Genomic DNA, 14661 nt, shown 5'->3' on the forward strand with positions numbered 1-14661 from the left:
AAGGCGCTCGGCCCCGCCTCCTTCCCTCCCTCCCGCTAGCTCTGCCCCGCCCGCCGTCAACCTCCCAAGGTGCCCGCCTCCTTTCCCGGCATGCTTTTCGCAGCCGGATCAAAAATGGCTGCCGTCCGCTGTCTCCGCTGAGGCGACCGGTGCGGAAGATGTTGGCGGCGCGGCGGCTGGTTAAGCGAGACGGGTGCTGGGCGCCCTGGGGGCAGCGCCGCAACAGGGGGCTGTACGGGCCGAGGACCCTCAGGCGTCCCTTGCCTCGCACTCCCTGGACTCTGAAGGGGCCGCCGCCCGGGGGAGCCCTGCCATGGTACTTACGGAGACCGCCGCCGGTGCGGGAGCAACTGCCCGAGCTTGACACGGTGACGTACGCGGAGAAGATGTACCGGGTGCCTTGGCTGGCCAAGCCGACCTTCCCGAAGTGGGAGAGGGGCTGGGACGACCCTTACCACCGCCTGAGCCCTCCGATAGAAGAGCTGCCGGACTACAAGACGCGGCCTTGCTACGAGTTTCACCGCAGAAGCCGCCTGCAGGAAGGTAGCCGGTGGCGCGCGGGCGGTGGGCGGGGCTTGGTCAAGGACGCCCCGCCCCCTCGCTTTCGAATGGGGAGGGCGGGGGGGGGAGGCGATTCGGTTATGCTAATCAGCAAGCGGGCTGAGGTAAATTGAATGAGTTGGAGTTATGCAAATAAGGAAACGGGACTAAATATTCGTATGACAAGGGGAAAATGTTATTTTAATACAGGTAGTCCTCGGATTTACAGCAGGTCATTTAGTGACCGTTCAAAAGTTACAACGGCATTGGGGGAAAAAGTGACTTGTGACCGTTTATCACACTTATGGCCGTTGCAGCATCCCCCGTAGTCACGTGATTTACATTTGGATGCTTGTCTCACATGTATGACCGTTGTAGTGTCCCGGGGTCAGTGACCTTCCGACAAACAAAACCAATGGAGAAGCCGGATTCACTTAACAACCATGTTACTAATTTCACAGTTTCAGTGATTCACTCAACAAAGGTGGCAGGAAAGATTTGTTAAATGGGGCAAAGCTCACTTAACAAACTCCTCACTTAGCAACATAAATTTTGGGCTCAATTGTGGTCGTAAGTCGAGGGCTACCTGTAGTTACATTAGTTGCATGTATATTTTAATGTTATTTTTGTGTCTTTGAGTCAGTTGTTGACTCCCAGTGACTGCCTGCAGAAGTCTATGTGATTTTTCTTGCCAACTCCAAGAAGAGCCTTGGTGGCGCAGCAGACTAAAGTGCTGTTAAGTAGCACCAGCTGCTGGCAATTATTGCAAGTTCAAATCTCACCAGGCTCAAGGTTGACTCAGCCTTCCATCCTTTTGAGGTAGGTAAAATGAGGACCCGGATTGTGGGGGCAATAAGCTTACTTTGTATAAAAAAGAACACCGCTTGGGGGGGCCAAAAGCCCTACTAAGCAGGTATATACAAAAGTATGAAGGCTGTTGCTTAACGCATTGTAAGCTGCCCTGAATCTCTGGAGAAGGGCGGCATATAAATCGAACCAATAAATAAATAAATAAATAAACTCTTTCTAAGGCTGAGAGTAACTGGCCCAGTGGGACTAATGACTCAGGATCTCCAATTTTTTAACTTGATGCCTTAACTGTTACATCAAGCTGGCTCTCTATACTTATATATATCTGTAAACAGATAGCATGTAATATTGTAAAAAAAAAAAACTAGTCCAGCCTGGCTGATATTAGGTGCAAGGTTATTTGCATAGCAACTCAAGCCAGTATCCATTTATTGTACTTATACCATATTCATACTCTTAGGAAGTACTTTGCCTTTGTAATTAATTCTTTTTCTACTTCTGTGATCAGATGTAGAAGTAGTATACAGTAGTTGTCATTGTTGGAGGGAATTGAATATTGTGTGTAATGTGAAAAGCATATATTCATTTCTCTGTGTTAATATGTACATATTTATTTTGAGGTGTGAAGCAAGCATTGTGGCTAACCAAGGCAAAGCTAATCAAAGGCTTACCTCCCCCAATACTTAACATAATGAATGACATAACTCACCAGTTGGAGGATCAGGATGAGAGAATTCTAAATGCAATTTCTCATGCTCGTTTTTGGGCTGGTACTGAAGATGATATTTCCTTTGATAAATACAGGTATGTTTTTAGCCTAAGTTTTCTTTGTAGCTTCAGAGTTGTTGGTGTTCTTTGTCATTCTTTTAAACAAGTTAAAATTAAACAAGTATGTTTTATGTGTTAATATCTTACAGTAGCTTCCAAAAAAGTGTAGAAGAAATATAAGCACTGCATTCTCTGAGATACTGCTTCTTATACTTTCACTGGTTTCTGCTTGTAGAGTGGATAGTTTATCCTCTTAAAGGACTCAGAAAGGCTGTGTTGGATATATGTATAAGTATGCTTCCATGTAAACAGCCTGGAATCACCATATATGAATTGGATGGCCATATAAATTTGTTTGATAAACAATTAAATTTTTAATTTTATAAACATTTTTTTTTACTATCAGGAGTTTGGGAAATATTTTGCTGAGCTTTTACCTTGTATTCCTTGCATAATGCCATATGCCTGTCTGAAAATGTTAAGCTAGGCAACTGCTGGTAGTTATTACCAGTGTACAAGAAAAAATAGACAAATTTCTATTCCAAAGATTTATAGGGATCAGCAATATGGTGTCCCAGTAAAAGTATCTGAATCCTCATTAGATTAAAAAATCTCACATACTTGGAGGAGAGAAAAATTCACAGGATCCCAAAATGTCAAAATCTAATACAATTTGGTCATCTTGTGCAATTTAGTTTAGTTTTTGATTGCCTTGCCTAAAAATGTTACTGTGCCCAATCTATCACTTAAAAAAGAAAAAAGGTAAACAAAATGAGTGCAAAATATGTTTTATTTCAGTTATATGATTTCATTACTTTATATGAATGGATTTTTTTTTCTGAAATAAGAGGAATTCTAAAAATGTTCTGAAAGGGCAGGTATTTTCTTAACTTTGTTTTAAACCTGAAAAAATGAAACAGTAGTTTTGAATGTATGGGAAGCATTTTGCAGTAAATTTAATTTCGTTATTCAGGATTATATATTGAGGGAAGGAATAAAATTACTTCTATCTTTCCCAATTATTGTGTCTCTATAATTAGAAAAGGCAGAATAAATTTGGAAAATACGTATAATTTGTATTTATAATAATCTTTAAGTTAATTTGTATAAACTTTATTGTAACAGTTGAAGTAATTTAAAACCAGTTGGATTAATAACAAATACCTGGCATGTTATCTCATGTACATTTGTAACTATCACCTATTTTGTGTTTGCCATTTTGCAAATATTACAATAAATATCAGTTAAAAAAATCCTGATACAGTGAAACTTCTGGCTTGGATCTAACTATCCTCTTGTTCTGAAGTCCTGTGCTTTTGGAAGACCTGCTCCACTTGTGCAGGTCAATGACTGTCAAATTCCCCTCACTGAGTAAAAGAATGATGTCCCAAGACTACAGAGCAACAGCTACATGGGAACGAGGTTAGTTAAAACTATAAGCTTGATTTATGGCAAACATAATGTTAATAAACTGCAGAAAACTAAGGACAAATGTCACAGATTCTGAAGTAGAGCTATTGATGTTATAAAGTTATCTTCTGTGATATAAAGGTTTGTCCTGAATAGAGGAAATGGTTTGTTTCTTCATATTTGAAGAAAACAATTCCTAGAGAGGAAGGACTTCACTGATCTAATTGTATGTGTTTGGGGTGGGGAAACAATCAGGTACTGGGTAGATTAAATTCCCTACCAGTTATCAAATATCTATAGAAAATAAATTTACAAAGATAGAATGCATAGTTAAAACAAATATAAAGCACTTTTGTTTTCAAAGAACAATGTTAAACTCAGATTTCAAATGTCATTTTTCTGATAGTATCTGAGCCAGTATAGGTTGCTAGATCAATAGAAGTACTTGATATTGATATTGTCCTATTCAGGTTCTCTATGATTTCCAGAATTGAGAAAAGAACAATAGCCACTCGGAAGTGTTTATTAAAAGTTTTTTCCTCTTTGGTTTTTATAATATCTAGCTTATAACGAACTAATGTAAGTTATTTTCTTTTATAGAGTCTGCTCTCATTCAGATTAATATTACTGGTGGAAAGCTTCTGAATGCAGTAAATTGTCTACAACCTATAGCATCCAGTGATGAGATATTAGCCACTGAAGATTCTGATTTAGAAACTTTCTATCCTCTCTCACCTATAATTGATCTTAGGGAAAAGAATGTATACAAAATAAAAAATGACACTGGTAAGATTAAACATAATCTGTTTCATAATTTTTTAATTTGTAGGTGTGAATCTACTAAATGAAATATAAGAGTAAGGAAGTCTTAATACAAAAAGTTGAGTGAATGTAAGTGAAGCATCAAATGTCCTAAGCAATTGTCTGAAGATTGTGGATTATATGCAGATGGTCTTCTTTTGCAGTGAGTTGTGATCTTGTACTAAATTATTCTCTAATTTATATTTAGGTTTCAACAAAGGCTACCCATATCCTTATCCTCATACATCATACACTATTGAAAGTGGAAAAAGGGAGATATCGGAACATTTACAAGCCAGAGTTTTGATGTTTGCTTTTGGGAATGCTCTAGCCAAGGCTAAAGAACTTTATGGAGTAAGTATTATAATTTAGACGGAAAAGCTATGACTTGTCATAACTGATCAAGAGATGCTGGTTATTTTTGCCCTTGACAATTCCATTAACTGTTAACATGAAATATATACACATGTGCACCTTCTGCAAGTCTTGATTTCAGATTTCTAGAAAAGAGAAGGGTGGAAAGCAATACTTGCAAATCTAGGACGTATCTTACTTGGTCCTTGTTGCACCTGAGTTTTATTGGCTGGCTGTGTGAAGGCACATAATCAGTGTGAAGGCACTGTGAGAGTGGTAGAGCTGACAGTATTGAATAAAATGATCAAAGGTAGCAAATTCATATTGTTTATCCTATGGATGTTATGATCATAATACATAGTTTTGGATTTTAATGGGCAAATGGAATTTTAAACTTTGTGAATGTATGAGTTAACTTGATGCACTTTTGAATTTCCTATCTTAAGAGTAAAATAATTTCTGTAGTATTTGTAATTCCTGAACAGTTATGACTACTCTAAGAGAAATTCATAAGATTGAAATGGTTTTGTTATATTATCAAATGTTGGAGATGACAAAAGTCAGCACTGATTTTCCTATATGTTAAGCTGTGGAAATTTGATTTGGTTTGGGTCTTTGCCAAAGCCACCTGTGGGTTTTCTGCTATATATAAGGTCATCATCAGTCAGGAATTTGTGTTTGTTGAACCTGCATGTTACTTAGGTCAAGATAGCATGTCAGCGATTGACTATGGTTTGATAACCATGTATTTGATTAATGCCCAATCATAGTTTCCTAGTATCCATGATAGCCCAGTTTCTCTCCCTTTAAGCTTCTCATACAGCTTTTCTTTTTTTTTTTTTTTCTTGCCTAGGATGAACCCAAAGTCTTGGAGAAGCCAGTAGTTGTTCAGAGTGTTGGTACAAATGGCCAAGCTTTCCACTTCGTAGTGTTTCAGTTAAACACAACAGATTTGGACCCTAGCAATGGTATTAAAAACCTGGCCTGGCTGGATGCGGATCAGCTTTTGTATGAGGATGCCAGGAAGCGTCCAGAAATCAAGAAGAAAATAGTTCTGGTATGTTGAGAAAGTGAAATTACTTGTTGATCAAGTCATCACCAAAAGACCGTTTAGCTTTTTAATTTGGTTAGAAAATGTTTATTATTAGTTAGATCTATGTTTGGCCTTTTCTCCAGGAGCTCAAAGTGACTTATGTCAGAGGAGCTCAGTCCTTATTATCAGAACCACACTATGAAGTAGGTGGTGTAAGAGAGTAAGTGACTGATCAAAAGTACTTCAGCTTTCCACAGAGAGTGGAGTAGAAAATGAATTCCCTAGTCCTAATCCAACATCTACACCAACCTGGCTCACATACAACTGCTTTTAAGGCTAAAGCGGTTACTGGTAAAACTATTTTAAAGTTTTCAAAGCTGTATTTGTAACATACTGTACTGGTCTGAAAACCATAATTAATGCAAAATGTAGCCACTAGGCAACAGCTTGGGACCAGATTCTTCTAATGTATATTAGGTTCTTTCCAACTATATCAGTCATTTGTGCTCTTCAGGAGAGGCCCTGTGTTTGGCTTGCAATCTGCTGTATGGTATGCTAGCATCAGTGAAGGTTGGCCTTCCCTCTGGTGCCCTTTGTCCTATGAAATGACCATTCCCTATTATACATCAAGTATTGTTTTAAAAAATCATCCTATTTAGTTTGATCTTTCCCATATGTATGCTGGATTTTTTAAAAAAATGTATCTAATTGAATTTCTAAAGTGCTTCAGGAGTATTTACAGTGAGTATATATATGGTTCTAATATTTTTAAAATTAAAAAAAAAATCTTCCTCCACTGGAAGAGGAGGAGGAGGATATCTTGGAAGTCCTTTGACAGAAACCATCCCCAAACAGATTAATCCGTATAATTCATTATACCATGGAGCAGTTCTAATGCTATGACATGCTTTCTAGAATGCATGGCCATCTCTTTAACACTGGATAAGAATTCCTAACGTGTTTTGTCTCATGCTGGAAACTGTAACTGGTTGACAGTTGACAGAGTTTCCAAAAGGCAGAAATTCTATTACTTACATTGCTGGTCTTATTTTTTTTCTGATTCTTTGAACAGAAGAAAACTTTCTTGAAGGGAAAGAGAGAATGTACCATTAAATGCAGTAACACATTGCAACGTTTAGATGCTATCCTAATTTGTGTGCCAGACATTGAAATATCAGGTGTTCTCTCTACAGATTCCTGCTGGAATACATGGCTACAACCCAGACACATTCAAAAAATTCCTGGCACTCTACTTGCACGGTGTTGTGTGAACAGGTCCCAAGAAGTCTGAGCTCAACTTCTAGTTCTTCCTGAAATACTACACTAGATGTATAGTTTACACAAGACTGAAAAGGATATGTTATTTTTTAATAAAAGACATTTTTAAATACGTGTGTTATAGCTTAATACTTTGAAGAATTAGAGTAAGATTTGATGCAGTGTTTCAAGAAGGCCACAGTTTTGGGAGAAGAACTAATTAAGTCAAAACTTTTAACCACTTTGAGGTAAAGATAAAGATTCCCCTTACACATATGTGCTAGTCGTTCCTGACTCTAGGTGGTGGTGCTCATCTCTGTTTCAAAGCTGAAGAGCCAGCGCTGTCCAAAGATGTCTCCGTGGTCATGTGGCTGGCATGACTAAACGCCAAAGACGCATGGAACACTGTTACCTTCCTACCAAAAGTGATCCCTATTTTTCTACTTGCATTTTTATGTGCTTTTGAACGGCTAGGTTGGCAGAAGACAAATAATGGGCTTACCTCATTACACAGCACTAGGGATTCAAACCTCTGAACTGCCAACCTTTCGATTGACAAGCTCAGCATCTTAGCAAACATTGGATGTATATACTGGAAGGTATACTGAATTAGGATAATTTTTAATTTAAAATTTTAATTTAAAGCAGATCTCTCATGTTGAATGGATTCAGGAAGGTATGGAAGGCAAGACAGTTGCGTTCTTGCCTAAATATGGGGAAACATGTTTCTTTGAATTTTGTTTCTCAAAAACCATGTTTAGTCCAAAACAGTTTGGCAAGTTATCCAGAGCGTGATTGTTCTGGATTTGAAACAAAACATGCTTTGAGCCATTAAAGGAAAAAAGTTTTCCTGGGGTGTTCTGTTGTGCAATGAGAAGTCATATAATGGTTGTATTGGGGCGGCGGGGTGGGAGGGAATTCATGCTTACTTAATTAAAAGAGTTTAGCCTTATAAAAACTGACAAAGGTAAATTGCAACAAGTATTTTCCACCCAAGCTCAAATGTGTAACTTACCTAAAATGGAATATCAACTATTTTATAATGGGTGTGTAGAGGATGCATTTTTGGGTATTACAGAGCATGATAATTCTGTCTTAGATAATTTAGCAGAATTATTCAGCATAAGGTCCGTAGAGATTCTCAGTCATCCAGGTCCTGGTTGTCCCAAAGGTGCTTTTGCCTGACCTGGATGACTGAGAATCTACACTTTTAGCTATACAATTTGGGACGAACACCCTTTGAATGGTGTGGGAGTAGGAATGGATTTCCAAAGGAAAAATTGCAGACAGCAGGAGCACTACTCAGGTGACACACACTGAGGACACATAACCTCCAAGTGTTTCAACCACCCTTTAAAAGGATGCAAATGACCAGCTGTCTGCAAGGAATATAAATCCTTCCATTCCCCACTATCCTGTTAGAGCTGAAGAAGCTTCTTGGATGAGAAGCTAAATGTCTTCAAACGGAAAAAACAAAGTCCAGTTGCCTCCTGAAAAAGCACCTTTGGGATGTTCAACATAAGATTTATGAAGGATAAAGAACAACTTCTATTGAAAAAATAAGCATAGCTGTTGCAAAGAAATTTTTCCAGCAGCATCTTACTAAGCTTAACAAGGCAGCTACTTATTAGCTAATTAAAATAGGAAAGATTAATAACTCACGGAAAGGATTTCCTAAAAATCTCATTGGATGCAATTTCACAAGTAATGCAGAATTATAAAAATATTGATGTGGTTAGGTTTATATAAAACAATGCAAGATATGAAAAAGTTAAACCCCAAAGGGTTTCAAAGTCCTTTTCAGATGTGGTTGCTGTGTTCCAAATTATGCATAAGCTACTCAGCCTTCCCCCCAACGCAGGTGTCTGGCATAAAAACTATATGTGCTTGTATCTTGATTTAAATCTATAATATTGCCAATGGCTGGAATACCATGATACACCTCAACTTAGAAACCCTAACTGGAAGAATGCAAAAGGGCAACAAAAACATGATTTTTACATAAAAAGTATTGCTCTTATATGGTACTTGGAGCATCTCCAGGAAGAAAAAAAGCAATGAGATAATATAAAGTTGGTGGGAAGATGATTTGAAAATATTAGACGTGGGAATATTGATTAGGAAAAGATTAGGCCAGTCAAATTTCATGCAAAGAATAATGAAAAAAAAAATGTGATGAGAGCCAGGTTAGATAGTTATAAAATGGAATTCAATCACTTGCATTAATAACTTGCTGCCAGTCTATTGCAATATTGACACCATGTTTAGATGTCTCTGCAAATCAGTGGCTAAGGAGCAATATTCAGGGAGGTATTGCCTTCTTGTCATCTGATTAGTCATTACATGGGAAGATGGGACCAGATGAACTTTCTTGATAAATAGTAATAAAACTAAATATGTCTGGACATTACTACGCCATTGTATTGCATCTTTTAGAACAATCTTGCACTTCAAGTTCTGAAATGTTTTACTTTGATTAAATGTATAACCACTGCACTTTGATTGGAATCTTTAAAAAATACTTTAATGTGCCTTTTGCAGGGTTTATGTAGGTTGCTTGTGATAAAACAAGAGACACAAAACAATGGCAAAACCAGTAATTTGCTGGAAAGCTGGTCACTGAATCGTCAGGAGCTTCCAACTAAATGATATAAATTACACTTACCAAGGGAGAAAAATCCATTCCCACTTTGTAGAATTCCTTGCATGGGATGGAGAAGAAGGGCGATCTACCTTCATTCAGCTCATATTTAGGTAGCATCTAAACATGGTTTCCAGCATGGGAGAGGTCTGACTGGATAGAAACTGGCTGTTCCAGGTCAAATATATCAGTTTAACCTTGCATCACAGGTCTTTGAAACTGCCATGCTTTAAACCACCTCGGTCAGAACAGCGGGTTGAATTTTGACAAATGTAAATATGCTGTGACAGGCCAGTGAAATATTTGTGTAATTGCAAGCGGAGATGATGATAGCACTTAACCAAACTGTTCTCTCACAGTTAGAGAGCCAGTAGACCAAACAAATAAATAAGCCCTGCTGTTATACAGGGAGACCTGGCTGAGCTGTTTGTCTCTTCTGGATATAAAAAGAAAGTGCACTGACAAAAGCAACAGGAAACCATCAGTATTCTCAACATGCCTTTCCAGCCTCTTGCTTCCCCCTATTATGAGTGCTGACAAATAGTCTCTCTTCCTCCAGTTCCTTGACTAGAGTGACAATGCTAAGGCTGCCCCCCCAGGGACCTGCCAAAGGGTTTGTGATGGCTTTTGAAGCTGCTCCCACTCGTTGATCTTTGTCTGAACTGCCTTCAACAGGTAGGCACCGGCTCAGATAACATGACGCACGAGGAAACCTGTATGCTTTTCAAGGGGGAAGATTCCTTAGCATGAGCCCTTGATGTGAGGCTAGTATGAAATCAAACACTTCAGGTTCTAATAGAAGGCTGCATGAACCCACAGACGGCTCTTGTCTTATGATCCGGTTGCACGCATCGAAATGGCAAAACAGCAAAATTAAGTACTCCATACATCCATGTACTTGAGCAGAGGTCTTTCACTAGGATATGCTTCAGCCAGGCTTTTCCTGTACAGGTAATCCTTGACTTAACAAGACTTTACAGTGGCGGTTCAAAGTGAACACCACTACTGAAAATAGTGACTTGTGACCAGGGGTGGGTTCTAAATTTTTTTACTATTGGTTCTGTGGGCGTGGTTTGTTTTGTGGGCATGGCTTGATGGGGGCGGGGTAATGTGACTGGGTGGGCGTGGCCAACTTTTTTTTTTTTACTTTTAAAAACATTTTTTCTACAACCTTAAGAGGTTGCAGAAAAAAATGCTTTTAGAAGCCTCTGACGAGCCCAGCTGAGCTGCGCGATCATCAGAGGCTTTTTTTTTTTTTTACTTTTAAAAGCATTTTTTCAGCCAGAGGTTGTAGAAAAAATGCTTTTTTTAAAAAAAAGCCTCTGATGAGGTGGGCGGGGTAAGCAAGCGGTGACCGGGTCGGGGACCGGTTCGAGGGCGTGGCCAGCCAATGTTATTACCGATTCTCCGAACTACTACAAATTACTACTGGTTCTTGTGAACCGGTGCAAACTGGGAGCAACCCACCACTGCTTGTGACAATTTTTCACATGACGGTTGTAGTATCCCCTTGGTCATGTGATCAAAATTTGGATGCTTGGCAACTATGACAGCTGCAGTGTCAATATGCTTTGCTTTTCTGACAAGCAGGGTCAATAGGAATTCCAGATTCCCTTAACAACCAGGTTACTAACTTGATGACTGCAGGGACTTGCGCTGTTAACTCGTACTGCAACAAGAAAGGTTGTAAAATGGACCAAAATTCACTTAAAACCTACCTCACTTAGCAACAGAAATGTTGGCCTTGATTGTAGTTATAAGTCAAGAGCTACCTGTATTTGTTTTTACGACTAACACTAGATTAAAATCAACAAACCTCTGAAGAATATTTAGCATATGTTCCATACCTTCCCCCCCCCCCCAGCAAACTGTGAGAAGGTAATTCCAGCAAACATTTTCAAGTACAACTTGTCCAGAATTTCTTGCTCCATCACTTCTGTTCTCTTCACACGGCTGTGGCATTTCTTGCTGCAATTAGTATGGCAGACAGCAACCTTAGTGCCTTAGCATGCTGTACAGCATTTGGTAAGCACAATCCCCCAATTCTTATACTGTAGACTTCCATTATTATAGAATCCCAAATTTACCTTCATTGGAAAAACTCTTGTGCCCCCCCCCCGGCTATCCAATCTTCATGGCCAATCAATCAACTGCTTCCACAAATCTTGAAATTACTCAACTGGAAGAAAAACTTGAGAGCTCCAGGACATTCTTTCCACATCTTTTCAAGGGAATAATGAGTTGCGCTTTAAAAGGTCCGGGGGGGGGCCTTCGCACAAGTACGTCTTGTGTGCCAGTTGCGCCCTTTCCTAGACCAAGATGCCCTCGCCACGGTGACCCATGCCTTGTTACTTCTCGGTTGGATTACTGCAACACCCTCCACATGGGGCTGTCCTTGGGATGCATCCGGAGGCTCCAGCTGGTCCAGAATGCGGCCGCGCGGGTAGTTACGGGAGTTCCTCATTACTCCCGTGCAACACCTCTCCTGCGTGAGCTGCATTGGCTGCCGGTTGCTCTCTGGGTCTGTTTCAAGGTGCTGGTGCTTACCTATAAAGCCCTACATGGCTTAGGCACGGAATACTTGCAGGACCATCTTCTGCCTTCCTCCCACTGTCCCGTGCGCTCCCACAGAGCAGGCCTCCTCAGGGTGCCGTCGGCCAAACAATGTTGACTGGCGGCCCCCAGGGGGAGAGCATTCTCTGTTGGAGCGCCGACCCTCTGGAATCATTTGCCCACCGAGCTCAGGATAGCCCTGGACCTCCTCTCCTTTCGCCGCGAACTGAAGACGTGGCTCTTCTGTCAAATAACTTGATCTGTTAGGGGTTGCACAAACTGTAATAATTTTAAATATGGTTTTTAAGGGTTTTTTAACTTATTCTGTTATTTTGTGATTTGTATTATTGATTGTTGTTGTAAGCTGCACTGAGTCCTTCGGGAGAATGGCGGCATATAAATCACCAAAAAAATAAATAAATAAATAAATTGTGTTGGGCAGGGAAGAAGAAAGAGAGTGAGGGGAAGAAAAAAAGAGGTACAAATTGAGAAAGCTGAAGCAAGATTAGCCATAGAGATTTTGCAAACCATGGCAATTCCAAGGATTGCAGTCTAGTTATCAAAAAGAAAATACCTGCTGGAATACAAAGATGAGTATGAGAAAGGAACAGGATGCAGAACCCAGGCTTCCTTAAGACCTTTTTAAACGGGGAGGGCCAAGATTAAATGATTAGGAGAAAGGAATTTGAGAGCTACCTTGGGGCTTCAGAGAAAACATCTGCAACTCCATTTAGCCTCCACTTGCACTGCTAATTGCTACTTACATTAGATGACCAGCTGCTCGAGCAAACCACTGCACTGCCTAAAAAGAACTGCATTTCAAAGCAAGTCATCCCGAAGCACTATACTGTAGTTAAACGTAACTCAGACCTGCCAAAGAAAAAAAACATTTGCATGGAGGTCTATCAATGCAGAATAAAAACAGAAAAATTCAAATATTTCCTAGCTTTCTAACCGTATAATATGAAGTATTGTGTTAGTTCTGCTTTAAAAAGAGACCATAAAATCATAGAGTTGGAAAGAGCCACATAAACCAACAATTCAATTCCCTGCTTAGTGCTGGAATCCCAGTTAAAGTATGCCCATAGATGGCGGTCAATCCTATGCATCAGGGATGGGTCCTACTTACCTTTACTATCGGTTCGCAATGGGATCGCTCGCGCACGCGCCTTGCTTCTGCACATGCACAGCTTCTGCGCATGCGCAGATCGCTTCTGATGATGTCAGGGTCAGTGGGCGGAGCCTCCTGCCGGTTTTACTACCGGTTCTATAGAACCGGTCCGAACTGGGGGCAACCCACCACTGCTATGCATGCAAGGAAGGGAGCCCAGCATTGGCAGTCATTTGGTTCTACTGTCAAACTAATGTTTCTGTTAGATAACTGGAAGCCCATCTTTTAAGACAGAGAGCTAGTCTTTAAATATATACATAATCTTGATCACATAACCAAGAAAATAAAAAAACTGCAAACCGTATCCTAAATATGTCAGGAGTATTTCAAGTTTCTTGTTCTCTAATTTCAAAAAAAAAAACAAAAAAAAAACCTCAGGATTTTTATCTGGAGAAAACAGGAAGACAGAAAACTAGTTCATCATTAACAGATGTAGCTGATCACAGGGCTGTATTTTGCAGGTACCAAAGGCTTAATGTGGTCCTTTATAGAAACAACCAAGTTGCACGTCGAGAAAACCATCGGATATTGCAAGAAATAGTAGCTGAAGTCAAAGCTGAAATAATTCCATTTCAATCTCTGAAGAATGACAGCCAGGATGGTGTAACGGTTAAGACACCAGGTTGGAAGGGAGAATGAGAGTTGTAGCTCTACTCCAGATACAAAGCCAGAAGAGTGGCTTGGGCCAGTCAGTCTGTCTCGGCCCTAAAAGGAAGACAAGGGCAAACTATTTCTGAAACCTTGCTTAAGAAAACTGCATGAACTTGTCTAGGCAATCGGCAGGACTCAGGAGGCATAAAAACAAAACAAAAACTTCTGAAGTGCATGTACACAATGGTGCATAATAAAAACAAACCACCGCCCTAATAAAAAAAAAACGAGCAGCATAAAACAGGAACAAAGTCTTGCAGAGATGGATTCTGAACTACAGTTCTACTGTATAATGAACATTTGCCTTGCAAGAGAACATGCTGGAAATCTGATACCAAATGGCACACGTTGCAAACCGAGGACAAAACTGATCTTGTTGGTCAAGATGCTCCGCAATGTACAGTTACAGTAGGCATATTAGGCTGATGTTTGGGCACCAGATGAAGACCCTTTTATTTTCTAAGTTCTTTAATGTAAGATGCTGATGAAGTGATGGAGATTGGGTGCATATTTTGTCCTGTTTATTTTTTTCAGCTGATTATTTTATGGGTCTAAACTGCGTTTAGAACTCTTGACACAGGAATGTACATTCAACGTGATGACATGGGCATGTAGAAAATAGGAACTGTTCCAGAGCTATCTTGCAAGGAGGAAAATTTTCCCATAAAAAGC

At 39.8% G+C, this 14661-nt stretch overlaps 1 protein-coding gene across 1 annotated transcript; it reads left to right on the top strand.

Annotated features, from left to right (window-relative positions):
* The first annotated feature begins 43 nt into the window (after positions 1–43).
* On the top strand, positions 44–7106 carry MRPL37 (mitochondrial ribosomal protein L37). The gene is made up of 7 exons (XM_034415132.3): positions 44–543; positions 1971–2154; positions 3425–3540; positions 4129–4314; positions 4538–4683; positions 5537–5740; positions 6910–7106. The coding sequence occupies exons 1-7, from the start codon at positions 159–161 to the stop codon at positions 6985–6987; spliced, it is 1299 nt and encodes a 432-aa protein (XP_034271023.1). The 5' UTR covers positions 44–158; the 3' UTR covers positions 6988–7106.
* The last annotated feature ends 7555 nt before the right edge of the window (positions 7107–14661 follow it).

This window comes from Pantherophis guttatus, chromosome 3 (assembly GCF_059756535.1).
Source record: "Pantherophis guttatus breed Tessera chromosome 3, ASM5975653v1, whole genome shotgun sequence".
Classification (NCBI taxonomy): Eukaryota; Metazoa; Chordata; class Lepidosauria; order Squamata; family Colubridae; genus Pantherophis; species Pantherophis guttatus.